This window comes from Lontra canadensis, unplaced genomic scaffold (assembly GCF_010015895.1).
Source record: "Lontra canadensis isolate GAN:19392208 unplaced genomic scaffold, GSC_riverotter_1.0 scaffold25, whole genome shotgun sequence".
NCBI classification, from domain to species: domain Eukaryota; kingdom Metazoa; phylum Chordata; class Mammalia; order Carnivora; family Mustelidae; genus Lontra; species Lontra canadensis.
Window position 1 is genome coordinate 8,440,317 of NW_022631019.1, and position 27,017 is coordinate 8,467,333.

At 54.5% G+C, this 27,017-nt stretch overlaps 1 protein-coding gene across 8 annotated transcripts; it reads left to right on the plus strand.

The window, feature by feature from the left end:
* The first annotated feature begins 677 nt into the window (after nt 1-677).
* On the plus strand, nt 678-27,017 carry MFN2 (mitofusin 2). Of its 8 annotated transcripts, none has more exons than XM_032863429.1 (21): nt 861-914; nt 1,173-1,226; nt 2,119-2,260; nt 2,681-2,765; nt 6,400-6,578; nt 8,769-8,904; nt 12,096-12,258; nt 12,944-13,068; nt 13,767-13,875; nt 13,997-14,104; nt 15,563-15,731; nt 16,177-16,244; nt 16,374-16,495; nt 18,698-18,824; nt 19,234-19,338; nt 19,606-19,708; nt 20,152-20,372; nt 20,951-21,106; nt 22,417-22,613; nt 23,453-23,587; nt 24,948-27,017. In XM_032863429.1, exons 2-21 carry the CDS (start codon nt 1,206-1,208, stop codon nt 25,015-25,017), a joined length of 2,541 nt encoding a protein of 846 aa, XP_032719320.1. In that variant the 5' UTR covers nt 861-914; nt 1,173-1,205; the 3' UTR covers nt 25,018-27,017. The 8 variants fall into 8 exon arrangements, with proteins under 8 accessions (XP_032719324.1, XP_032719323.1, XP_032719325.1 ...); XM_032863431.1 differs by having other exon boundaries at nt 15,563-15,716; nt 24,948-25,017; XM_032863433.1 differs by lacking the exon at nt 1,173-1,226 and having other exon boundaries at nt 678-914; nt 2,698-2,765; nt 24,948-25,017.

A 27,017-nucleotide genomic window follows, 5' to 3' on the forward strand; every position in this document is an offset into this window, starting at 1 on the left:
ACGCATGACCCCTAGGATCAATGGTCCCATGCTCTTCCGCAGACTGAGCTAGGCGCCCGTCCCCCACCCCCCAACCTTTTTTCGTACTAAGTCTGCAGCACATCTCAATTGGCAGTGGTCACCTTCCAGGGGCTCCGTTGCCACACGCGGCTGGTAGCTGTCTTATTGGCGAGCACTGGCTTCACGCCTTCCCTGCTGTGCTGAGGCCACCAGGCGATCTCTTTACTGCTGTGTCCTAGTGCCTGGCACATAATGAGGCCCAGTGATCTGCCATATGTGAGCTGGGGACGTCTGTCCGCTGAGCCTCCACGAACTGCAGTGAGGGTTAAATAAAATGATGTAGGTTAGGTACCCTGCCTGTTCAGTGACTGTGGCTGTTCTTGCTTCCTCAAAGTCAACTGAAGGGCAGCAGGCCCAAGTTTGCTTCCTGTCTTCCTCTTGAGAGCTCTTCTGTAAAATTACAGAGCGCAGGCTGGGATTACAGAGCTGGCAGGAGCCTTGGGGTCAGGCTCCAGGGCAATAAACGAGAAAGCGGGAACCTCTACTCCACGCCCTTGTTTTCGCGGTCCCCTAGACAGCTCGAGGCCCCGCCCACCCCGCCCTGACAGGCGCCCGGCGGAACTACAGCCCCCATGATGCAGCGGGAGTCTCGAGGCCTAAGTCATGGGCTTGGGACGCCCTGGCGGTGAAAGGGCCCGCTTGAGGCGCCTCTCCGAGCGCTGAGCCGGCAGTCTCGCTGACCTGTAAGGAGTGATAGGGTCTAACCGCCTGAGCTCAGAGTCCACCGACTGACCCGGGCAGGGGCGGCGAACGTGCGGCGGCTGGTGACGTGAGCGTCCTCCCGCCTCTCTCGGGGTGGCGCCCTCTGGTGACGTGGGGGGCATGATGGCCGCCGCGAGGCCGGGAAGGTGAAGGTGAGAGGGGAGCGCGCCGGAGGGGTGGGGACTAGCCCGGCCCAGCCCTGCGAGTCCTGAGCAGCCCGGCGGGGACCGGTGGGACGCTGGAACCCCGGGGGCTCGGGATTCGGGCAGGCGGGCGTCCCACGCCCCGGCCTCGCTGTGGGGCCCTCCGCGGCCCTGAGAGCAGGGGGCGGGACGCGGGTGTTGGGAGTCGGGGTGGGGTTCCCTGAGGTTCCTCGTCTCCCTCTCCTTCCCCGCCACTTTCCACCCCAGCCCTTTGGCCATTTCGTATCCAGTCTTCTGTATATGCCAGCCTTTACCCAGCACGTAAGTGCCCAGGTTCACCACCCTAGCACCCTGTCCTCTCCCACTTTGGGCACTTACTGCACTCCCGTGCGGTCACCTATTTCTTGTTTGACTTCTCACGTGAAGGTAAGCGCCTTGAGGGCAGGTGCTGTTTGACCCATCCCTAACCTTAGCGCCTAGCAACACACAGGAGGCACACACAAGATGCCGAATAATTAGCTATTTGGATACGTGAAGACAAAGCTGCCCATCCTTTGTAATCCTTCGTTGCCCTGTTCCTCTCATTTCTCTCTTTCTCCTCCCAGAAAGGCCTCTGATTATCACTCTTCCCACCTGCAAGGGTGGAGTAAGGCAGTTCCACGAAGTTAAAAACAAGTGTGCTTTGGCGTCAAAGGAAGGTGGTATCTCAGTTTCTAGCTCGGCCACTTAACCAGCAGTCTGTACATCTTTTAAGTATTCCAAGCTTCTGTTTGCCCCCATAGAATTGAAGATTAAGCGAGAGATTTTACAGCCTCTAGCACACAAAGCCTTTCAATAAGTTCTGCTTCTCTTCCTCACCCCCACTCTCCCATCTCTAGTCTTGAGTTCCACAGTACTTTAGCCCAGTCTTTGCCCTGTTCTGCTACCTCCTCTCCTCATACCACTCTGGACGTGCCTTTAGCAAGCTCCTGCGTCTCACCAGCACGTGGCTGACCACATGTTTGTGCACACCCAAGATTGTCCCCACCTGTGTGTCGTGTTTTTCTCCTGGGCACTTCCCTCACATACCATCCTAGTGTGGGCAATGACTAAGCTTCCCTCAGGGATGAGTTTGTTTGGCTTTAAAACTGATTGAACATGTTTTATGCACCTTTTTTTTTTTTTTTTTTTTAATTTGCTGCTTGTTGACATGTTCCTTTTCCTTTCCAATAAGTTGGAATTGGTGGAGTCAACACAATCAGTAGCCAACCTCAATCTGAGAGACAGGACAGAGGAGAACTCAGATTCTTTTCGTCTTTTTGACTCCAGCCATGCCCATGATGCCCAGCCTGTGAAGGTCTCTCACCATCCAAAAAGTAAGTGGTGGCTGTGACATTTGTCATCCTGGATCTGGGTTGGATGGAAAGGGGTGTGCTCTGCTGGCCATCCAGTGGCATGTGTCTTGGATGGGGTCATCTTTGCACAGAACTGGAATTTTCCAATCTGTGTTGAAAAAAAAAAACAAAAACAAAAAACCACAACTGTATGTCCTTTCTACTTCCATGGACGATTTCACTGGTGGCGGAGAGAGCCTGTTTAAAGGTTGATAGTTCAGAAAGTGTCTAGAATCTTTGGGTTCCCTGAAGAATTAGTCTCTATCTCTCTCCCTTGTTCTCTGCTATGCTGGCTCCTCCCTCCCCCTCTCTGCTCAGCAGAGACTGGCTCCTTATCACAGCTCTTCTCAGAGTCTCCTCTGCTCCCTTTACCCTGTATACTCTTTTGTTTCAATTTCTCAGCTTCTCCTCTGTTCCAGTTGTGCCAGCAGACGATCCGTGGACCTATTTTATTTTCCCTGCTAGGAGTTGCTGTGCATAAAACTGGGTAAGGAGGTGGTGTGGATTCAGGGACTGTGCTTGGGATCCAAACACACCATGCAGTGAATTTTGCTACTGCTGTTTGCACGTGCAAGACGCCTGATACTCCTCAACTAATAGCCTAGGTTGAGGCCAAGCCTTTTTTTTTTTTTTTTTTTTCCAGTTGAGAATTGGATTTGGTTCTGGTCTTAAGTTAATACCTGTTAATGCTGTGCCCCTAGCAATTTTTTTGGGTGGGAGAGGAAGAGTGCCAGGATGAATGAGGCTTTCCCCAAAGTGTGTTCCTCAAGATTTTAAAAGCTGTTATGTAGAAGAAGAATTTCTTTAGATACATTAGTGAAATGCTGCATTAAATACAGTTAAGCTAGTGTCTTTATAACAGCCTTCTTTTCCAAAGTCTTTGCTTTGGTCGTGTACTCTGATGGAGGCAGACTGTGGCATATAGTGTTGGAACTATGGAACCCTCTTTACATGGAGCATGGGGTGTACTACCTTTCTGTGGACCGCATTTTGGGAAATGCTTCAGTAAACTATCTAAAACCCTGACTTGAGCACTTCGTAGCTGTCACAACAGCTTGAGGCATGCCATGTAATGTCCAGCTGATACTAGAGCTACTGTAACCCAGTTGTACTTGGGGGACTGGCCCCACAAGCTTGCCGTGAGCCCTGCAGTGAAGTAGGGACTATCAGGGCTTCCCAGAGGAGGCACAGGAACCCAGCTGCTTCCTACCAGCCTGTAAGGGTCGGAAGCCAGCAGGCAAAGCCCCAAGATAGTGGGGGCTCTATCTTGGCTCGTGTGCGTGTTTTCTGCAACTTTGGTTCATCGGTGCACATATGTATGTCCAGCTCGCTCTTTGAAGGATCAGATCCTGGAATATGAAAGGTCTGTTCAACTGTCTTGATTCCCTGAGCTCCAAACACTAAGAAACAGATGATGTGCCAAAAGCTGCTCTTTAAGAAAAAAGATGAGTGGGAGGGTAAGAGGGCAGTCCCGTTGAGGGACATTCTCTAATTCATCCATGTTTCTCAGAGTCGTAGAGGAGGAAGAAAAAAATAGAAATAGGTCACGGCCCAATCAGACTGTCTTTCTGGAAGCTCATTGACTAGATGAGGAGACAGTGTGATTAAAAAAAAAAAACAGAAGTCTGGTAAGGTTGCATGTCCTGCTTGGAGATGCCAGGGAAGGCTTCACAGAGGGGGTGACACTAGAGTTGGGTCTGGAAGGATCATCGGAATGTGCCGAATGGGTGAAACAGCAGCACAAACACGGGAGTTCAGGAGTTCACTGAGCCGGAGAAATCGGACAGTTTAGATGGGTTGGATGTAGGATCCGTGAGAGAGGACTGGGGCATGCGGCTGCAGGCCGGGGAATGGTGAGAGCAGGTCAGCTTCTGGACTGGGGTGACTCCGAGCAGATCATACAACTTTGAACCACTAAGCTTTGTGTAATGTGCCTGCCTTTGAATCTTAACACTTACAGAACACTAACACTTTTGGTTTCATGTCCTTTGGGCTTGTAGACAATGAACCAGAACTCAAAAGCATATGCTTCTAGACTCCCCCTGATCTCAGGGAACTTTCTGCCTCAAGCAGGTCAACTTCTGGGGCTGGGCGCTGCTAATCCTCAGCCCTGAACAGACCTGTTTGCTGGATTCCCCATGGCAGTGGTGGGGGAGCCCTCGGTGTGTTGGTGTTGTCTCTGCCCTTCCCCGAAGGCTGGGTGTTCTAGGGGAGAGTCATGCGTTCTTGCTGGTGGAGTTTCTGTTGCTGCTTTATAACAGATACAACTATCTTAAAGTTTGTACTGGGTCCTCTTGAGTCTTCTCAGTCTGTGTGGCATCACACTTGTCATACACATAAAGAATTCAAGGCTGAGGTTAAGTAACTTGCCCAGGTGTATGCGGCCCAGAAAGAGTGTGATTTGAACCCAGGTCTGTCTTTTTCCAGAATCTCATCTATGGATGTGTCACGCCCCATCCTGGATCCCTTCTCTTCTCCTTTCGATGCTTTCCACTTTTTGCACTCATCTTCCATTTCTCCGGAGAGTCTTACCTGCTGGGCCACACGAAGCCTGATTTCGGTGCACTCTAATGCTTTGGGGGAGCCAGTAGTGTTTTCTTCTCAATTCCCTTTCTCAGAGTTCTTTAGCCCCAGAAGTCCTCGACACACGACCTCTGCACTAGGAAAATCTCACAGTTGTGGTGGTTTACTGAGGAGGGTGGTAGAAATGGACATACAGTTACCTGTCTCTCCTGTCTCCCTAGAAGTCAGTAACAGAGTAATTTAATTTGTAAGTTTAGGTAAAACATGTGGGTCGACACGTCCCTGTGTGTCTGTCTGTCTGTCTGCCTGCTCTTGGGGATGATTAGATCCTAAGAGTCAGTTTTCAGGTGTTTTGCACTTTCTCTAGATGTTCTTTCTGCTTCTCTGGGACTTGTGTATACTCTTTGGCACCCTTGAGAAGTGTCTTCTCATTTCCCAGAGGCAGTGAGTGCTGATTGCCAGCTTGGGCGGGCAGAAAGCTGAGGCTGCCGTGATGAGGGCAGCTGGGAAGGGAGTGGCCTACAAGAATTTGCTGGGTGTTGGAGCCTGAGAACCAGGCACACGTAGCTGCGCACACTCCCCCTTACCCCTTAGAGGGGCCTTTGTCCTTTGACATCCAGGATCCGAGGGCTGTGCTGGGGAAGCAGCTCTGTGCACGGTGGGACTCAGGAGTAGGCACAGCCACATCCAGATGTCTTCGTCTCCGGTCTGTCTGCCTCTTTGGGCTTTGACCAAAGATCTTTAGGACTTTGGAGTTAAGCCTCACAGCCCCTAACAGATTATTGCTACTCGAAAAAATAAAGGCTATAAAAAGGTGTGTATGATTGAGAGCGAGAGAGCTGTGGAAACAAGACTCCTGAGAAAAAGTGCTCATCACAGAATGGTGGGGTTATGGATTTTTCCTTCAGTTTCCGCATTTTCTGCAGTGTGTACACATTTATAATGAAAAAGACCAATCAGTGTTTCTAAGTAAATAGTAGACGTAAACCTCTGTCACTTGAGCCTCACCTTTGTCCACTCCCGACCATCACCAAAAATCAAAACAAAACAACCGGTTAGGAATTAGGGCCCTGTGACTTGGGCAGCAGGGTGGCTGGTGGGGGGCGGGAGGGGGGGCTGTGGTGGGGGTCATGGACCTTGAGCATCACTTTGCTTTCACCGCTTTCAATATTCAGTGCTTTTTCTCAAGTGGGTGATGTGTAGGAAAGAAGTAAGATTTCTGTCACACTTTTCTGCCTGAGGCCGAGAGGAGGGCTTCGTGATTCCTGCCTGACCCTCTGAGGTGGGACAGGCAGGGCCTGCCCCCGGGTGAGGATCCCCCAACCCAGGTGTGATCACCCAAGGCCTTCGCTCAGGGCCCTGGCCCCAGCTGAGTGCCCACACCATGTCACAGGAAAACTGCCCACATGTCCTCAGCGGTCGCTTTGTTCTCTTGTCGACACTGACTCATCTTGCCATCCCTGAGCTAGTCCTGGAGGGCCTGGGCTCTTGATGGCCCCCAGAGCTAGCCTCAGACCCCTGCACCGTGCCCTGCCATGGCCCTAGCAGAACATCCAAGCTGGGCGTTCGTGGGTTACTCACTTTGTCTTCTCTTGCAGCGCGATGTCCCTGCTTTTCTCTCGGTGCAACTCCATCGTCACAGTCAAGAAGGACAAGAGACACATGGCTGAGGTGAATGCTTCCCCACTCAAGCACTTTGTCACTGCCAAGAAGAAGATCAATGGCATTTTTGAGCAACTGGGGGCCTACATCCAGGAGAGCGCCACCTTCCTCGAAGGTGAGACAGGCAACCTGCTCGGCGGGGCTCACTCCTCTGTCAGCTTCCATGTTTAGGTGGGAGGATTTGGGGGTGGGGAGGTAGAGCCTGGCCACTGGGGAGCTCCTGCCCAGACAGGGCTACAGGGAGATGGGGCCAGGGAAACAAGGGACCTGTCATTTAGGAATTCTGTGTATTCTGTGTCACTGACTCATGAAAGATCGGTGCATCTTACCGCCATGTAGAAGACAAGCAGATTGAGGTTTTGAGAATTGCTCAGTACCTTTCAGTGACACAGCAGGGCTCTTCCATGTGTCTCTGACTCCTGAGGCCAGGTGTTTTCTTTGGCCCATTTATACCAGGCCCTGTGTGGGTATTGGCTGTCCCTGGCCGGGGTGTTCTTTCTCTGATATTTATAGTCAATGGGATTATGGATAGGAAACTTGCGTCACTGGCACCTTTTCCACTAGTTACTAATTTGAGTCCAGCCTCTAGTCCCTGCTCGATCAGCAGAGGGGGAAGGGTTCCCAGGGCCCCACTCAGTCGATTGCCAACCCCTCGGGCTTTCTCAGGCTACCGTTCTAGAAGGCACATGTTGGCTCCTGTGTCTGAGATTGTCAGCAAAGACCCAGTAGCTGAGCCTTCCCTGCCCTTGGTTTCCTTGTTTGTGAAAGAGGTGCCCAAGCGAGACCAGGGCTTTTTAAATTCTGGTCTGCAAAACTCTGGATGTTCAGTGGAAATGCCCTAGGGACACAGGTCACCCTCTGCTTTCCATTAGAGAGGGTTGGCTTCGGCTTGGTTGGTTTACGTGACAGGCCACTGCTTAAGGCTCCCTTTGTAAAAAGGAAGTATTCCCAGTACTCTGGTCGGAATGTTCGTGTGCCCCCAAATTCCCATGTTGGAATGCTAAGACCCAGTGTGATGGGGTTAGGAGGTGGGGCCTTCGGGAGGTGATTAGGGCGTGAGGGGGGAGCACTCGTGAATGAGATTAGTGCCCTTATAAAAGAGACCCCCACAGAGCTCCCTGGCCCCCTTCTGCCACATGAGGATACAGTGAGGAGTCTGTGGCCCGAGAGAGGACCCTCACCCCCTAGGCTAGCACCCTGATCTGGGACTTGCAGCCGCAGAACCAGGAGCAGAACATTCCCATTTGAATGAGCCACCGTGTCTGTCGTGTTCCGTTAGAGCCACCTGAGCAAACGAAGACTGAGAATGGCCTCGCTCTGCCCTCCCCCCAGCGTGGTTCTTGATGCGGGAGAAGGCGGTCTCTGCGTTTTGTTAATTTAAAAACCGAATTCTAAAGTTCCGAGATTGGCAGTTGAAATCATTCCAGCTCGTTACCCGTTCACTCAGCAGTAGCTCGGGTGCACCTGGCACTGTGGGTGCAGAGATGGGGCGGGCGGGCCGCTCCTCCCAGAGCCAAGGCTGACCGTAGGTGGTGCTGTGGATGGACACGAGCTTAGTAAAGGTGTTTATGTGCTGCCGTTAGGAGTGGGTGTTTAGATTCCTTTTGTTGTCCGACTTTGAGGCCTCTTCTGTTGGTGGGCTGGAGGAGAGAGCCGGAGTGCTTCTGAGATGTGTTTGGGACCTGGCTTGGAGGGGGCAGTATGGTGACTGCCTTGGGACTGGACTCTAAAGATTTGTCAGTCCACTGACTGTTTCTTTTCTATTTTTTTAAATTTGTTTTTTAAATAAAATATCCATTTGGGATAGAGCAAGAGAGAGAGAACACATGCACACGAGAAGGGGAGAAGGGTCAGAGGGAGGGGGAGAAGCAGACTCCCCACTGAGCAGAGAGCTCGAGGCAGGGCTCGATCCGAGGACCCTGGGATCATGACCTGAGCCAAAGGCAGATGCTTAACTGACGGAGCCTCCCAGGCAAAATCTCTGTATTTTGTTTATTTAATCATTGCAACAGTCATAGGAGGTAGGCACTGCTGTTCATTTTAAGAGTCAGGAGACTGACGGTCTGGAAGGTTCATTTGCCTGAGGTCACAGAGCTGGGAAGAGGGGAGAAGCAGCACTTCCCTTGCACTGGAACCCAGGCAGCCTTGCTTCCAAGCCTCGTCCCGAACTGCTGGGTCATAGTGCCACGATAGGATCCTGCAGGCGATGGCAGAGAGCTGTGGCGGTGGACTCTGTCCCCAACAGACTTGTGACCGTGGAGCTGCCTTGACCGTGCAGTGACTCATTTTCAATCTCCACCTCCAGACACTCACAGGAACGCAGAACTGGACCCAGTTACGACAGAAGAACAGGTTCTGGATGTCAAGGGCTACCTGTCCAAAGTGAGGGGCATCAGCGAGGTGCTGGCCCGACGGCACATGAAAGTGGCTTTTTTTGGCCGGTGAGTCTGTGAAGCCCTCCCCCTTCTTCCTGGCCAGGAGGGAGGGGGCATGCGTGCGATCTCACCATCTGAGCACCTCGGGTGGGGAGCAGCCGGCGTGCCTCAGAACCCATGGCTCTCCTCCCCGTCCTTTTTCAGTTAACTGTGGTAAAATATACATATCGGAAAGTTCATGGTTGTGATCACTGTTAAGTGTACACTGCAGTCCTGTAGTGTTTAGTGTGTTCACGTTCGTATGGGACCATCACCACCAGCCATCTCCAGAACGTCTTCGTCTTGCAGAACTGAGCTCTGTCCCCCTTAAACACAAACTCCTGTTCTCCTCCCCAGCCCCGGCCTCTGGCAGCCACCATCCTGCTTTCTGTCTGTGAATTTGACTCTTTAGGGACCTCCAGTGAGTGGAATCATACCGTATTTGTCCTTTTGTAACTGACTTCTTCCACTAGGATCATGTCCTCAAAGTTCATCTCTGTTGTGGCACGTCTCGGGACGTCCTTCCTTTGTAAGGCTAAATAATACTAAATAATACTCCATTGCGTGTATAGGCCGCATCTTGGTTGTCCGTTCATCCATAATGGACACTTGGGTTGCTTTTACTTTTTAGCTGTTTTAATCATGCTGTGTGAACACGGGTGTACAGATGCCTCTTTGAACTTTCCTTCCAGTTCTGGATGTTGGCACAGAAGTAGAATTCCCAGATCATGTGGTAATTCGACTTGTAACTTTTCGAGGAGCCACCATATTGTTGTCCCTAGCGACCGCACCATTTTTCCATCCCTGCCGGGCGTGCACACGAGTTAATAGTTTCTCCATATCCTCTCTCCACCTGTTTTCTTTCTTTGATATAGGCATCCCAATGGGTGTAAGGTGGGATCTCACTGGGGTTTGGTTTGCCTTTCCCTATTAATTAGTGATGTTGAGCATTTTTTCTTGTGTTCGTTGGCCATTTGTGTATCTTCTTCGGGGAAATGTCTGTTCAAGTCCTTTGCCCATTTTAGATTGGGATGTTTGTGGGTTTTTTGTTGAGTTGTAGGATTTTTGTGGGTATTCCAGAGATTAATCTCTTACTAGGTATGTGATTTGTAAATATTTTCTCCCATTCCGTGGGTTGCCTTTTTACTCTGTTGAGTGTGTCCTTTGATACACAGAAGTGTTTCATTTCGATGTAGTCCCCTGTATTTATTTTTGCTTTTGTGCCTCTACTTTCGGTGTCCTATCCAAGAATTTGCCAAATCCAATGTCACGAGGCTTTCCTCTGTTTTCTTACAAGGATCTTACAGTTTTGGCCGTCAGGTCTCGTTGCTGGGAGGTCTGGTAGATGCTAGAGGTCTGGAGCGTTTCCCACACCTGGAGCAGTTCCGCAGTTCTCAGCAGACCCTGGGTATTGCGCAGGTGGAACTCGCCTCTGACGCGGTCCACCCGGAGGACGCATCACATTCCCTAGGTTAAGGGCCTGGTCTCACAAGACAGGCCTCATTTCAGATGCTGTTGGGAAACCTGGGCTTCTGCCCCACTGACGATAGAACAGACCTTCCCGTGACTCCTCCTCAACTTTGATTAATGTGCTAGAGTGACTCAGAAAGCTGGGGTCACATGGACTTAGGTTTCCCGGTTTGGTATAAAAGATACAGAACAACAGCCCGATGAAGAGGTACACAGGTGGGGTCCGGAATGATACCCTCCAGGGGTGTGGATGCTTCATCAACCCTGATGCTCATCAAACCACCTTGTCCAAGATTTTTTATGGAGTCGGATCACAGCCCCTTTTCCCTGAAGTGGGTGGGTGGGGCTGAAAGTCCAGCCCTCTCTTCTTTTGGTCTTTCTGGTGACCCGCCCATTTTGAGACCCCATGGTGGGGTCTCCTCTCAGCATAGACAAGCTGCTCAAAAGGGGCTCCTGTGAATGAGGAAAGACACTTCCATCACTTAGGAAATTCCAAGGATTTTAGGAGCTCCGTGCCAAGAACTGGGGATAGAAAACAAATCAGATATATTCCTTATTTTATCACAGTACCTTTAAAAAGGTTAAAATCTAATAAGGGAAAAGGCACCTGGACAGGTTGGATGCTATACACACAGCGGCCATCTGAGGAGAAGGTGTTCTGCCTTGAGTCCTGTCCCTAATGACCCACGAGGGAGAGAGGGCAGCAGGAGGGGCAGAGAGAGAGAGAGAAGTAGGCACCACACCCGTACAGAGCCTGACCTGGGGCTTGATCTGCGTCCTGAGCCGAAACCAAGAGTCCGACCTTAGCTGACTGAGCCCCCCAGGTGCCCCTGGCCAAGAGGATTTTAAAGGGTTGGGGGTCATTCATCAGTACGAAGGTGTAGGGACTGCTGATATTTCCTGATTCTGGGTAGATATGGTTGTGCCTGTTTATGGCTTTCTGTGCTCAAAGGTTGTGCAAGAGGTCTAATTCCTGTTCTGTGACATGTCGGGGCTTTCTGTTTGCCTTCTAGAAAGGAATGTAAGGTTTGTAGATACACGAGGGTTAGTGAATCAGTCACATGCACTTAGGAACCTCTATTAAAGGTCACCATGCTAATTATGAAGATTAAGGTGGCTTCAGCCTCAGTCTGTGGCCCTCCACTCCTGGGGGCTGTCATTTCTTCATCCTCATCTCAGAGATGTGGCCCTCTCGTCACCAGAATGTAGAAAAGGGCTGTGCTGGACAAGAAGACTCCAGCCATCTCCCTAGTGGTGACAGTTATCCGGGGGACTGAAGGGTGGGGCTTCTCGCCTTAGGGGGAGTGTGATGGGAGAAGAGCAGCAAATGGGCCTTTTGTGAAAAGCCATGGGTGTGGGGGTCATTCAGCTGAGGTCACTTAGACTGAGGAAGGCCGCCCCGGGGGTGAGCCCCTGGTTTCCAGTAGAAGCAGTGGGGATTATCCCTCGGAGGGAGACAGGGAGTTCCGTGGTGATGCTGCGGGCCGCGGGTCAGGGGCGGGCATCCGCAAGGACCGGTTAAGTGTCTGCTTGCGGGTAGGCGTGCTGTGATGGACCGGGAGCACACCATGGGCACAGGCCAGAGGTGTTTGTCCATCCATCCTCATAAACACAGAGTGCCCACTCCGCCTGTGTGGGTACTGGTGCCCCGCAGAGGAGGAGACTTGGGCTTCCGGGCTGGCAGCCTCACCGTGGGAGCCGAAATGCCGGTACAGGGAGCGTCCCTGACGCCTGGTGTCCCCTCACAGGACGAGCAACGGCAAGAGCACGGTGATCAATGCCATGCTCTGGGACAAAGTCCTGCCCTCTGGGATCGGCCACACCACCAACTGCTTCCTGCGGGTCGAGGGCACAGATGGTCACGAGGCCTTCCTCCTCACAGAGGGCTCGGAGGAGAAGCGCAGCGTCAAGGTGAGGGGCTGTGGCGGGGACCACGCCAGCTGGCGCGTGCGGGCGCGGCCTTCGGCCCTGGGCTTGCCGGCGGCTCAGGGCTCGGACCAGCCAGCACGTCCCTGGTGAGCGGACTGTCAGGGGGACAAGGGGGACGGCAGCCCCTGCGGAGGGAGAGGGGAAGCCCTGTTGGATCCGAGCCGTTGAGGAGGTGCCAGAGCTTCGGGAAGGGTGGGGGGTCAGGAGGCTCCGGTTCCTGTGGAAAGCCTGGCAGGCCCGCCAGCCTCTCTCTGCCGCGACGTGTGCCTGGGCCTCGTTTCCTGAGCGGCGGCCAGAGAGCGATTCCCGCTCTGGCTCTGTGATTGGGAATCGGCGGCTTGTCTGTGTTTATTTTTCTGAGAGCCGTTTGCGTTCCTCTTTGGGGCCAGGCGCTACTTTTGGTTCATGAAGAACTCATCAGTTCAGAATAACCGCAGCTTTAGGACAACATCCAAGAAAGAAGCTTAAAAGGGGAGTGAGGAGTAGTGGTTTCTTGCTGGCAGCTCCCAGCTCTTGGCTTTTCTGTGCGAAATGAAAGCAGGTGGGGTAGCAGGCAGGCCGCAGCGTCGGGCTGCCGTGCCGGGCGTGCCAAGCAGCATGGGCAGCCTCCTGCCTGGTGACTCCTCCTCAGCCCTGACCTCTCTTTCTTTTCCTCCTCCCCCGTCAGACTGTGAACCAGCTGGCCCATGCCCTTCACCAGGATGAGCAGCTGCACGCTGGCAGCCTGGTGAGTGTGATGTGGCCCAACTCGAAGTGTCCGCTCCTGAAGGATGACCTCGTGCTCATGGACAGGTGAGAGGGGAAGAGCCTCCCTCGGAGGTCCAAACTGGCCAGTCCCCAGGTTTCTGGTTCTGCCTCGTCCAGGCCAGGGTCCCCCGGGGCCTGTCATTTCTTGTTTAAGTGGACGGCCTTTCACAGCGGCCCAGCCCAGTCATCCTGCCTCCTGGATCTCGCAGGGGTCGGTTACTGTATCTGTTGGTGGCAGTGCCCTGGAGAGGTCCCAGTGATGGTCTGTAAATGGGGATGGGGGGAACGCTCAAAAGTGAAGGAGGGTCTCAGCCTGGACCCAACGTTGGTGCACGCATGAGGGGTGGGCGCTGGTCGTGGTGGAGTCCCTGTGGTATTTTTATGTCTCTCGAAGCAGTGCTTCGGTGACGGGTTATAACTATCCTGGGAAGTACATATAGTACTTCAGTGCTTTTGGGAGTCATATGCACATAAAATTTTATCTTAATTGTTACCTTAAAGTGAAATTACAAATCATTTTTTTTGTAAAAGTGATGCAGGGATGGAACAAAACACACGTTTTCAGACAGTCGAGGAGAGTATGAAATGAAAAGTAGATATCCCTACGAATAAAGGCCAGGCCCGATTTCTCTCAGATCTATAACTTCCTCCTCCTTTGCCTGGCTGCCTTGGGTCTGTGCAAAGCAGGAAGAATGGGGCCCCGGTCTGTGTGCCTGACGATAATTTGCCCCTGTCACCTCTAGCCCTGGCATCGATGTCACCACAGAGCTGGACAGCTGGATTGACAAGTTTTGCCTGGACGCTGACGTGTTTGTGCTCGTGGCCAACTCTGAGTCTACCCTGATGCAGACGGTAACCCTCTCCCCCCTCTTCCTGCAGCCCGGGAACCTAGCTGAGCGGGAAGCGGGGCGCGCGGCTGACAGGTCCTTGGCCGGCACAGCCCCTCCTCTAACTGAGGTCTCTCCTCCATCAGGAGAAGCAGTTCTTCCACAAGGTGAGCGAGCGCCTGTCCCGCCCAAACATCTTCATCCTGAACAACCGCTGGGACGCGTCTGCCTCGGAGCCTGAGTACATGGAAGAGGTTAGTGGCTGTTTGTCCGTGGGGGACGCCACCCTGTGTGTCTACTCAGGACCTCTCCGTGGGCACCCGGGCCACAGCAGGCCCGTGACAGAGTCCTACAGCAGAGGTTTCCCACGTGTTCCTCCGAGGGCTCCGAGAGCTTGCCCCCACTTCCCCACGCCCTCTCCCCCCACTCGCCCTGCTCTTCCGAAGGTGGCCGTCCAGGTCCGAAAAGCGTCCCCGCCGCCTCAGCTGTGCCCTTGTTGGAGGCTGGTGCTCACTTCAGTGCATAAAGAATTAATCATGTAGAACAGGCTCAGCTTTCAGAAGACGTCCGGGAGAGAAGCCTGAAGGAGGAGGGGAGAAGCGCTGATCCTCACTGATGGTTCCCAGTTCTTTGCTTGTCCTGCGTGACAGGGAGGGCCAGAGAAAGGAGTAGCAGATTGGCAACATGGGAGGGCAAAGCGCGCAGCTGGCAGGCCGGTGCCCGGCAGGGTAACTGGGAAGCCCCTCGCCTGTGAGGTGGCTGCCACAGAGTTGTTGGAAGGAGGAGGTCTGCTCACACTGAGGAAAGCACCGGGCAGGAAAACCCTAGGAGTTCAGAGCTAGGAGGGGTTTTCCGGTCACTCATCCTATATGTGAGGCCCCGGGAGGACTCGGCTTGACAGGACAGAACCCAGGTTTAGAGTCTTTCCTGGCTCCCATGTTCCTTTCCTTCTTGGGCACCAAAGTGAAGACACTGTGCTGGTTCTAGCAAGGGGCAGTTTGGAGCATATTTAAGCTTTTTTTTTTTTTTTTTAAGATTTTATTTATTTATTTGACAGGAAGAGACACAGCGAGAGAGGGAACACAAGCAGGGGAGTGGGAGAGGGAGAAGCAGGCTTCCTGCAGAGCAGGGAGCCCGATGTGGGGCTCCATCCCAGGACCCCAGGATCATGACCTGAGCTGAAGGCAGTTGCTTAACCAACCAAGCCACTCAGGCGCCCCACTTTTTTATTTTTAATTTTAATTTTTTTTTTTTAATTTTAGAGAGATCATGAGTGGGGTGGGGGCAGAGGGAGAGGGAGAATCCCGAGCAGACTCCAAGATGAATGCAGAGCCCCATGCAGGGCTTGATCCCACGACTCTGAGATCACAACCTGGGCTGAAATCCAGAGTTGGATGCTTAACCGACTAAGCTACTCAAGCATCCCACGTGTTTTAAGCATTTCTGCTTGTCTGTGCATAAAGTAGCTGTGGCAGCCTGTACCCCAGGAGACCCCTATCGTGTTGGTTTTGGGGAGCTTGGTGCCTAGAGAACGGTGATGGTGGGAGATGAGTTCTAGAGAGTGTGTGTGTGTGTGTGTGTTTGTACCTTTGTACTGAACCACGTGACTGTATTACCTGTCCTTTAGAGGAGAGGCAGTTGGGGGCTGTGGGCTCCATCAGGAAGGGCCCACCGGCACCGCACTTGGTTACACCCATCTGCTTGGGCTTCAGGTGCGGCGGCAGCACATGGAGCGTTGTACCAGCTTCCTGGTGGACGAGCTGGGCGTGGTGGATCGAGGCCAGGCTGGAGACCGCATCTTCTTTGTGTCTGCCAAGGAGGTGCTCAACGCCAGGATCCAGAAGGCCCAGGGCATGCCTGAAGGAGGTGACAAGGGAACAGGTTTCCTTCTTCCTTTTCCCTGATGTTTGAGACAGTTGGTTTGTGCTAAGTCAGCCAGGAGAAGGTAGTTCTGAGCATGAGGTGGTAAGAAGAGCCATGAGTAGGAAGCTCTTTGTTTCTCTGCTGGTATTTTATTTTTATTTCGTTTTTTATTATTATTGTTTTAAATTGTATTTATTTATTTGAGAGGGAGAGGACGAGCAAGGGGAAACAGAGGGAGGAACAAGCTGACGCCCCGCTGAGCAGGGAGCCCGATGCGGGGCTCCATCCCAGGAGCCTGGGATCATGACCTGAGCCGAAGGCAGAGGCTTAACCCACTGAGCCACCCAGGCGCCCCTCTGCCAGTGCCCTAAAAGCAGTGCCTGGTCGGATTGGCTTTGGGGGGTTTGGGGGTTTTCCTCTGCCCTGCCGTCACATCCCGACTCATGTGGTGCACTTCTCCTAGGGGGCGCTCTCGCAGAAGGCTTTCAAGTGAGGATGTTCGAGTTTCAGAATTTTGAAAGGAGATTTGAGGTGAGCCCTTTGATTCCAGTATCTCGTTATTCTGTGGCCCCCCAGCACCCACCAGCCATGTCCCTGGCAGTGAATGCCAGAGCCTGGCCTGTGGCTGGTGCCCCCCTCACCACCTCTTGTCTGTTCCAGGAGTGCATCTCCCAATCTGCGGTGAAGACCAAATTTGAGCAGCACACGGTCCGGGCCAAGCAGATCGCAGAGGCTGTGCGTCTCATCATGGATTCCCTGCACATTGCGGCACAGGAGCAGCGGTAAGAACCCAAGACCGCGTGCCCGTGGAGGGCAGTGCCGGGAGGTGATCACCTCCCCCTCCCCCGTGTGCCTACCGGCAGAGCCGAGTCTCTGGGCTGCCACCAGGCCCAGTCAGACCTGCGCAGAGTCGCCTGCTGAGGATGTCCGTTGGGTGTCTGGTTGTCCTCTGTGGTGTGTATGGTGGTCCCCTGAAACGCTGCCCCACAGGCCCGTGTTGGAGGCCTGGGCCTAGCACCACACTGAGCACTGCAGCATTTCTTAGAGCTTGAAGCAGGACATGTGTTTTATTTTTTTTAAAGATTTTATTTTAAGTAATCTCTACACCCAGCGTGGGGCTTGAACTCATAACTCCAAGAATAAGAGTTGCATGTTCCATCAACTGAACCAGCTAGGTGGCCCCCTCCCCCCAGGATACTTTTCTTCTTTCTTTTCTTTTTTTCTTTTTTTTTTAAAGATATATTTACTTATTTTAGAGAGGAAGATTTGCGGGGTGGGCAGAGGGAGAGAAAGAAGGAACCTCAGGCAGACTTAGGGCTGATTGCTGGGCCCAACTCGAGGCTCAGTGTCGGGACCCAGGCACCAGGACCTGTGCTGATACCTAGAGTCAGACACTCAACCAACTGAGCCACCCGGGAGACATTTTTTTTAAAGGCTTTTTTTTTGCTAGAAATTTACATCTGGGAAAGTTGAGAGAATAATACAAAAACATCTTGTTTCCTTTAGTGTTTGCTTTATGTTATCTTGAAGTTGAATTAAAAAAGAAAAACCCAGGTGGCACCTGAGTGGCTCAGATGGTTTGGCGTCTGCCTTTGGCTTGGGTTGTGGTCTGAGGGTCCTGAGATCGAGTCCTGCAACGGGCTCCCTGCTCAGCAGGGAGCCTGCTTCTCCTTCTTCCGTTGCCCCTGCTTGTGTTCCCTCTCTCGCTGTCTCTCTCCCTGTCAAATAAATTAAATCTTTAAAAAAACAAAAAACAAAACCATTAAATACCATTTGATTCTTTAGCCCCTGTGCCGCTGTCATCTGCCCATTCAGAGGTAACCACAGCCTTGAATTGGATGTGTAGCTCTATCCATTTAAAAGTACTTTCACACAGATCCGGAAGAGTATGTAATGTTGCTTCGTGTGTGCTTTCTTCCTTTCTTTATTTTTAAAGATTTTATTTATTTAAAAGAGAGAGATCCGAAGTAGGCAGAGAGGCAGGCAGAGAGAGGAGGAAGCAGGCTCCCCGCCAAGCAGAGAGCCCGATGCGGGGCTCGATCCCAGGACCCTGGGATCATGACCTAAGCGAAGGCAGAGGCTTTAACCCACTAAGCCACCCAGGTGCCCCGTTTTGTGTGTACTTTAAAAAGCGGAGACGTCGTATTGGGACCGTCTGCGTTAGTGCACCGTGCGTTTCTGCCCAGCACTGGTTTTGCCCCTTACCCCGCCGGTAACATAGAGTTGGAGTTTGGGACCATGAACTGCCATAGACTATTCCCTGGGGAATATACCTCATTTTTCTCATGGATGTTTTAAGTTTTTATTTATGTAAGTGACCTCTGTACCCAGTGTAGGGCTCGAACGCCCCGAGATCAAGTGTCGGGTGCCCCACTGACTGGAGTCGGCCAGGAGTCCCTCCTGTGGGTTGGTTTTTAGATTACGTTGTTTTCCTGCTGCAAACCCTTCTGCAGCGGACACGAGTTTACGTGGCCCCTTGTGCACATTTGGAAGAGTCTGTCTGGGATGAACTGGAGGCGGAACTGTTTGTCTCGGGGTGTGTGCCTTTTCAGTTTCACCCTGTTTCCCTTTGTTGCTCTCGGAAACATGCGCTCCCAGTCTCCCCAGCAGCGTGTTGCCGGGACCCAGCTCCCCCCAAGCCTCGCCAACACTTCAGACTTGCTGCTTTTTGTCAGGCTTCTGCCTGCCTAGAGTAGAACCTCTTCTTAATTTCATTGCCCCGATGACTAATGAGGCTGAGCTGTTTGCCTCTGTGAATGGGCAGAACTTGGTCTGAGCCCCCTGAAAGTGCGCTCCCTGCCCCGGGGCCCCCCCTTCTGAGGTGGGAGACCCAAGAGTACGGGGCTGGCACCTGGGAAGGCGGAGAGCATGTCTCTGCACATGCGCACGAAACTGTCGGGGCACATGCAGGCTTCACCGGTCCGCTTGCTCCTCTGCGGGCTTGGACGGGGACCCGCTCCTGACACCAGCATGCGCTCTCTCAGGGTTTACTGCCTGGAGATGCGGGAGGATCGGCAGGAGCGGCTGAGGTTTATCGACAAGCAGCTGGAGCTCCTGGCGCAGGACTACAAGCTGCGGATTAAGCAGATCACGGAGGAGGTCGAGAGACAGGTGAGGTGCAGGGAGGAAGCACTCGGGGAGGTCTGGACTCCCGAGTCGCATCTGGAGGGCCGGGAAGGTGAAAGGGCGCACGTCCTTCCTGTGAGGGTTTCTCAGCCTCGCAGAGGAGGCTGTAGCTCTGTCCTGAGCGCACGGTACCCCCCTGCAATACACTCGGGGCTCCCTGGTCCACTCTGTGACCCTGGGCCGGCCCCTGTCCTCCGGGCCTCCCCTCCACATCTCAGACGAGCGTTTGCTCGCCCATCTGCAACATCCCTTCTGCCTCAGGAGCCTTCCTGTGGCGAGTGAGCGAGGAGACCGCTGGCTCGCGGGGGCGCTCATGTGGTCTGGAGCGTCACCTGGGCTCTCCTGACGTGGCAGGTGCTCGCCCTCACCGACGGCGCGCCTCGTTGTTTCGCAGGTGTCCACCGCGATGGCGGAGGAGATCAGGCGCCTCTCCGTGCTGGTGGACGAGTACCAGATGGATTTCCACCCTTCCCCGGTGGTCCTCAAGGTCTACAAGAACGTGAGTGGTCAAGCGTCACGGGTTCTGCGCTCACCTCTGTCCCTTCTGGCCGCGGGGTGGAACGGCCACGCAGGACGGTGATTCGGCCCCTGCTGGTCTGTGTCTGGGCCCCTCAGCCAGGGTGGGGGGCGGGTAGGACCCCGGCTTCAGCCCGTGTCCTGCGGTCCCCTGCGGGGCCGGGCTCACCAGCCTCAGACTGGTCCCCAGAAGGAGCTCCTGATGCTGGTGCTGCTCCTGTTTCCCTTAACCTCTCCCGTCCGCACACAGGAACTGCACCGCCACATCGAGGAGGGACTGGGCCGGAACATGTCCGACCGCTGCTCCGCGGCTGTCAGCAGCTCCCTGCAGGCCACGCGGCAGGACATGATAGGTCAGTGCCTCAGGGGCCCCCGTGCTGCCCGCAGGTCTGCCCTGGAGGCCTGTGCACAGAGACGACGGCCTTCCCTTGTCTGTCAGCTGTGCTGATGAGTCCGTTCCGGACCCTCCGATTCTCGGGGTGTCTTATGCCTTCATCCACACACAGACTCTGGGAGCCGTCTCGGGTGACCCCATGGGACTGTCCCAGACTGAGGGTCTGGCCTGTCCTGAGATGCACACGGGGCATAGATGTCAGCAGGTGTAGAGCCTCGGTGCACAGAACCCCGGGGAGCGCTGGCCTGCTTCTCTGAGGAGGCCCTTGCAGCCCGGGCCCACTCCTGCGCAGCTGTCCGCGTCCCCGGCGGGGCTGGCACGGCTTCCGTCCCGAGGCAGGGCACCGGTGCGGCACAGGGCCGACGAGCTGATGGGCTTCCTCCTCATTTCTGCTCCTGACAGATGGTTTGAAACCCCTCCTGCCTCCGTCTGTGCGGAGTCAGATAGACGCGCTCATCCCTCGGCAGTGCTTCTCCCTCAGCTACGACCTGAACTGTGACAAGCTGTGTGCGGACTTTCAGGAGGACATCGAGTTCCACTTCTCTCTCGGGTGGACCATGCTGGTGAACAGGTTCCTGGGCCCCAAGAACAGCCGCCGGGCCCTGATGGGCTACAACGACCAGGCAAGCAGCGCCCGCCTCACCCTCCTGCAGACGCGGGGACCGCTCGGACGGGGCTGTCCTGCGGTAGCGGCCGGGGCGCCTCGGCGGCCACACAGCACACCGCGGCTCCCGGTTTTTGCCACACATCAGTCGAGTCTTCCCCTAAGTACCCATAGTTAACGAAGTTTAACAGGTTAGCTGAGTTTTGTCTTTAGGATACATTAAAATAAGTATATAACTGTTGAATATAGAAGATTTAAACGTGCCCACATGGCACCATTCCACGAGTCGGATTTTAAACCACCCCTGTCCATAGCACTTGAATTACGTGTGTCCTCTTCCTGGGGCACATCCCACACGTGGCGGGAAGGCCAGGGCTCTCATTCTGTGGGGTTCCCCGATGCTCCCCTTGGAGCCTAAATGCTTCCTGGCTGCATGCAAAGTTTGTTGGTTTTTTGGTTTCGGTTTTTTTTTGCTTTTTGGAAATGGCAGAGCCGCGGTGTGTCCCACTTCCCAGCCTCCGGGGCCTGAGGCTCACTGAGGGTTCTGTTGAATGAGAGGCTGGCCACACCCTTCACCCTCCTGTCATCTCTTTTCAGGTGCAGCGCCCGGTCCCTCTGACACCAGCCAACCCCAGCATGCCCCCGCTGCCGCAGGGCTCCCTCACCCAAGAAGAGCTCATGGTTTCCATGGTCACCGGCCTGGCCTCCTTGACGTCCAGGACCTCCATGGGCATTCTCGTAGTTGGAGGCGTGGTTAGTGACAAGCTCTGCCCGGGAAGGCTGGGGGTGGGAGGGCGGGGACTGGGGGGCACAGTCCCAGTGGCGGGGGGAGGTCCCTGCGTTGGCCCCATGTGTCACAGCGGGCACAGCGGTGGTTTCATGGCCACCACTGACTGTTCACAGTGGTCTCATGAGGAACTGTGCACAGCCCGAGCCTAAGCCCCAATGCGTATTCGTTGATTTTTTAAAGTCTCCCTGCGCTAACCTGAGGTTTAGACATCACCAGTCCCACCTTACAGAGGAGGAACATCTCGTTGGCTTGCCAAAGACAGAGTTAGGATTGAAACTCTGATCTCAAGGCCATGTTCGTCCCCGATGGAGCCTGCACTACACGATGGGTAGGGAAGAGACCTGAGATATGGGCAAAGCTGGGTTCTAGATAGGTGGGTGTGGCCAGGAGCTTTTCCTTTGTAGGTGAGGAAACCGAGAGCAAAACCTGCAAAGGTGTCTCCCGGTTTTCTTGCCCTTCCCTTTCTGTCCCGAGGCCTGAGCTCACAGGCTGCCTTCTTAATAACCAGCGTGCTCCCCACGTCCTGACCCAAGACGCTCTGCAGCCGCCATTGGTCGTATGTTGACTTTTCCTAACCTGAGGCGTCGCTCTCGGTCATAGTCTTTCGAGCTATACAGTGGTGGCAGATGTGACAGTGACAGAGCTGCCAGGAGTTGTTCTCCCTCTCTGTAGGTGGTGCGTTCTGTGCTGCTGTGTTCCTAGAGGATGACCTGGCAGGGGGTCATTAGCTTAGATGCTGATACTTGATGGTCATATGACCCTTACCTTAAATGCCCCGTTTTATCCAAACAGCCCTGTGAGTTGGGTGGAGGCCGTTATGGCCCTTTTGGGAAGAATGGGCGGAAAGAGACTTGCCCAAGTTTCAGGCAGGCAGGAAGGCAGCACCGAAGCCTTGGTGTCTGGCTGCACGTCCTTTGCTCTTCGACTATAACAACACTGCCTTGAACTGAAGTATTACAGCCCAGACCAGCAGAAGCCACCCACGAGGAACAAAATGCAGACTCCTACTTCTCAGTGCCATTGGAATGGAATGTCACTTTAGAGCATGCTTACATTCATCTTTAAGAATTCTGAGTGTCTGTGTCTATGCTTCTGGTCCTAACCACCTTCCCTGCCCCCCTGTCTTCTTTGCACGAGTTACGTTATGTGGTCAACACTAAGTTACTCTTGTTTCTGAACTGGGACCCTTGGGCAGGTCCTGGTGGTGACAGCCGAGAAGATGGGCAGTGAGACGGCAGAGGGTCTGCGTCCGCTCATCACTGTGCCTCTGCAGGTGTGGAAGGCGGTGGGCTGGCGGCTCATCGCCCTCTCCTTTGGACTCTATGGCCTCCTGTATGTCTACGAGCGCCTGACGTGGACCACCAAGGCCAAGGAGAGGGCCTTCAAGCGCCAGTTTGTAGAGTATGCCAGCGAGAAGCTACAGCTTGTCATCAGCTACACTGGCTCCAACTGCAGCCACCAAGTCCAACAGTGAGTGGCCCCATTGCACCGGGGTCGGTGCTGGCTCCTGTGGCTCAGGGCTCCCTGTAGCTTCCCTTTGGACCAGGCCTGGATACAACTGGGTCCCAAGCATCATCTGCCACTGGCCTTCAGCTGTGCAGTGTCAGCTTTGAGACCAGGGACGGGGAGAGGGGTCTTGCTAGGGACGCCTTGTGTCCTGGTCTGGGTCCACATAGGCCTCTGTTCCCCCAAGAAAGGAGGATATGGGAAGGCAGGGGACATTACTTGTAGCATTTATTACAGGTTGCCTTGAAGGGCTTGGTTTATAGGCAGAGCTTTGAAATGTGAAGTCGCAGGCCTGTCTTCCTGGCATAGCTTTGGGCAGCTGGGACTGGATTGCTTCCCAGGCTGGTGGACGGGAGTGCTGGCCTGCCCGCCTAACACGGCTCAGTGGCAGGCCCCTTGCTAGGCACTTGGCACCTAATTTCTCATTTTCTCTGTGACTCCTTTGACATAGACGTTGTTTGTATCGGCATTTTTTTTTCTCCAAATGGGGAAACAGACTGGAAGAGTCATCCCTTTTCCCCTGCCGCTGGGTGATTAGCAGCAGAGCTGGGATCTGAATCCTGGCCGGTCGTGCCCAAGGCAGGGTGCTCCTGGCTCTCTCCCTGTGGCGATGCTGTGTGGGTGGCGGCTGTGACAAGGTGTCGGCCGGGGGCTGGGAGCCACACGGGGGTGGCGCAGAGCGGACCTGTCAGTGGCTGACATACGGGCTACCTGCTTGCCCCACACTTGGTGGGATTTAGCCAGGCATGGCGTTCCACAAAACAGCCACGTGGCCCAGTTGATCCGGAGTCTCTCTCCCCTAGGGAGCTGTCTGGGACCTTTGCTCACCTGTGCCAGCAAGTCGACGTCACCCGGGAGGACCTGGAGCAGGAAATCGCTGCCATGAACGAGAAGATTGAGGTTCTCGACTCGCTTCAGAGCAAAGCAAAACTGCTCAGGTGAGGTCAGCCTGGGCGGCCAGAGGTGGTGAGCTCTGGCGCGTGGCGTGGGTGCCGTGGGGGCCTCCGCGCAGCTCTGTCTTGGGTGTGGACACGGACCTCACTTGCGTGGGAGAGGTTAGACGGCACGCCGCTGGAGGGTCAGTGAGACTGAGGGCCACCGGCCTCCAGACGCTTGCAGACAGGCCCGTGGTGGCAGTGGAGGAACCGAGACGTATGTGTCTCCTTATAGCAGCCCGTGGCTGGCACTTGAGCTCTTGGCATCTCTCCAGGCTTGTACGACCCATTTCCTTTTTCTAAAAGGGAAAATTGGGGCCTCCAGAAGTTACTTGTCTGGGATTCCATGGGAAGCGGTCAGGCCAGGAGTAGACGACTCCAGGCACGCGTGCCCCAGCAGGCTGTGGCTCTGCACGTTGATGATCTCTTATTGTCTACTGTGTGCTGGGGCCTGTGGGCTAGATCTGCCACGTGCTTTACTCCATTCCTCTGAGCCCAGGGACGGGCAGGTCAACCTCTTTACCGCCAGGAGAGCTGGGTACCCAGCTGGTGACTGGCAGGGCCCGCGTTGGCACACCATCCTTGTGGGGTCCCTGTTGAGAGCCAGAGCTTCTGTCCGTGCTTTGCTGGAAAGGATGGCTCGAAGGAGCAGGAGGCCTGGGTTCTGGCCCAGGCACTCACGTTGGGCGGGTCACAGAGCTTCCTTTGGTCTTACTGTTTTCATCTATGGAACAGGGCAGGATTTCATGACAGAGCCACAGAGCTGCACCTAAAAGCACTGTGCAAAGGTCCTCGGCCCGCTTGGCCCGAGATAACATCAGCACGTGGGGACCCTGTGCTTCCTGCCCCTGCCGCTGACGTCAGCACCGGTCCCCTCAGCAACTAGTGGACTTTCCCTCCCTGACAGTGCAGATGGGCCCTCCCCGCCTACCAGCCTGGCTCAGGCCTTCTCTGGGGACACGTGGGACCTCTCCTGGGGGGCGTGTGTGGTGGAGCGTGTTTCTGCCACTTGTCACCAACAGGGACGGGGGGGAACCCGTAAGGGCTGCTTATCCAGCAACCCCACCCCTTGCCGATGGGCAGGAAAACCAGGTTCCAGACAGTCTGGGGACTTGCCTGTGGTCAGGTGAAGCCAGCGTAGGGCTGGAGGGTCAGAAAAGCCCGACTTTCGGCTCTGGCAGGACAGTTGACTATAGGAAGTTATGTGACCTCTCTGGGCCTCTTTCCCTTATCTGTGCAATGGGGGGTGCCCGGAGGAGTAAAGGAGGTTACACGTCAGGCGTCCTTAGAAGAGTGTGCGTGGCCTGTCTTTCTGTCCCCCGTGATCAGCTCCGAGGGCTACAAAGCAACCATTTCTCCACAGGAACAAAGCCGGTTGGTTGGACAGCGAGCTCAACATGTTCACGCACCAGTATCTGCAGCCCAGCAGATAGTGGGCCGCCGCGAGCCGGAGCCCGTGTGGACAAGGGTGGTGCCGCCAGCGTGTGGGCCTCCCAGCAGGGCCACGCGCAGCTCCTGCCCGTGGCCGCCACTGTGAGAGGGAAAGCACCCCTGTCTCATGCCATTTTGAGCCCCTGATCGCTAGTATTTCCCCCCCCCCTTTGCCTGCTGTTGCAGGAAGATCTGGCTTGTGCCCCTAAAGGAAACTTTAATGACGACGTGGACAGCATGACACCAAGGAGCCGAGTCTTTGCTTTGTCAGGAGACCGGGACTGAGACTCACTTGAGTGCTTGTCGAGGTCCTGGGATCTGCCCGCCCCACGGAATGCCTGGTTGAAGCTTTTAGGGGTACCAGGGAGACCCCCTTCTCTGGCCAGCACCAACACCGACCCGTGCACACCCGCCTGCCACGCACTCCAGCACCCCTGCGGAGAAAGGCCGCCTGAGGGAGGGTTGGGTTTTCTTCCCAGGTGGCGCTGGAACAAGTTCCAGAAAGGCCGGAGTCCGTCCCAGAAGGGCTGTTGCCTGTGCGTGTCAGTCTGGCCCTTCAGCTTTTGTGCCTCGCTCCTTCCGCAGAGCATTTCGGACATGTCTTGGGGGCGGGGCTTGCCTCGGTTGGTCTTGGAGCCTCCTCGTGCTAGGAGGGGGGAGGTGTTGCAGAAGCGATTGGAGTCAGAGTAGCTGAGGGCAGGGGCTGCGTGGGGAGAGCAGGTAGCTGCGTCCCTGATGAGGGAGGGCCTTGGCCTTCCTCCTCTTCATGGCGTCCCTTGTTCTGGTTTTGGTCCTTAGCCCGTGTAGTCTGGTTTTTTCGTTGGTCAGAGATGGTTTGGCCCAGAGCATTCGAGGATGTAGCTGAAGGAAAGAAGGCAGAGGGAGGGGGGTGGGCCCGATCCAGGATGGCTGGAGAATGTGGCCTCCACGGAGAACAGAGCCCTCACGGGGTCTGAGAGCCCACCCTGTTAGCTCGGTTGTGTCCCTGTTAGGCTCCTTAAGAAAGGCTCCTGCCCCCGCCCCCCCCCCCCACCTTGGCCCAGGCTGCCCTTGACCTCCGGACCTCTGGACTAATTCTCCCGTGCCAGTAAGGCTGCTGCTGGCTGAGAGACGGTGTGGGACACCCAGCAGCCCTCCTCCGGTCTTCCCGTCCTCCCTGCTCCCCACAGCCTCTTGCTGACCCTCACTTGGCCTTGTGTTGACTTTGAGAAATGTTCCCTGTTGAGTTTGGGATTGTTACTGTTTGAAGTGGGGGCAGGTTCTTGTCTCCAAGTTGTTAACTGGGGCAAACAGCCTTCGCAGTTCGGGTCGGAGAACTTCCTAGAAACCAGTAGGTTCTCTCTCCCAGAAAGAGCTGGGGCTCAGGCCGAGAGGTGGGGCTTATCCTCTTGAAATTCCCCCCACCACCCCGCCCCACCACCGCCACCACCGAGCTTCCGGGAAATGAGTTGGTGGCCTCTGCTCACCAGTAGATGGCCACACAGGTGGTGTCCTGTCTGGGTGCCCGCTCGTTCAGACCTGTAGTCAGCTGCTGTGTGGAACCAAGTGGGGGACCTTGCCGGGATCGCCCCACGGCAGGACGATGTTCGAGCTTTTTGCCAGGCCTACGTGGTCACTTCACAGCGTGTCAGGAGAAATCAGTGTCACACAATTCCAATGAATTTTGTGCTTTTTGGGGAAAAAGAAATTATTTAATAACTAAACATGAATTTTTTTGAATGTAGCCCCTGGGCAATGAATGAATTTTGAGTTTCTTCTACAGTAAGTGAAATTAAATGTATCCCACTGAGGGAAAGGCTCGGACAGAAGTGTGGCAAAAAGCACTTTAATTTGATGCTGCTAACTTTGTTCTCCGGTTTTACGTTCATTTGCTAGAGTGTGAGACGTGCTTGACACAGTGAGTGTTTTCTCTGATGTACTTAAGGTGATCTACTTGCCTGAATTACTCCCGTATCATTGCTGATAATACTGGCACTAAAATAAAACCTAGTTGGAAACACTT

Coding starts and splice junctions, on each gene's coding strand:
- MFN2 (XM_032863429.1), top strand. CDS start 1,206: ATGCCAGCCTTTACCCAGCAC. Junction 2,261..2,680: donor GGTCTCTCACCATCCAAAAA/GTAAGTGGTGGC, acceptor TCAATTTCTCAG/CTTCTCCTCTGTTCCAGTTG. Junction 13,876..13,996: donor AGTCTACCCTGATGCAGACG/GTAACCCTCTCC, acceptor CTCCTCCATCAG/GAGAAGCAGTTCTTCCACAA.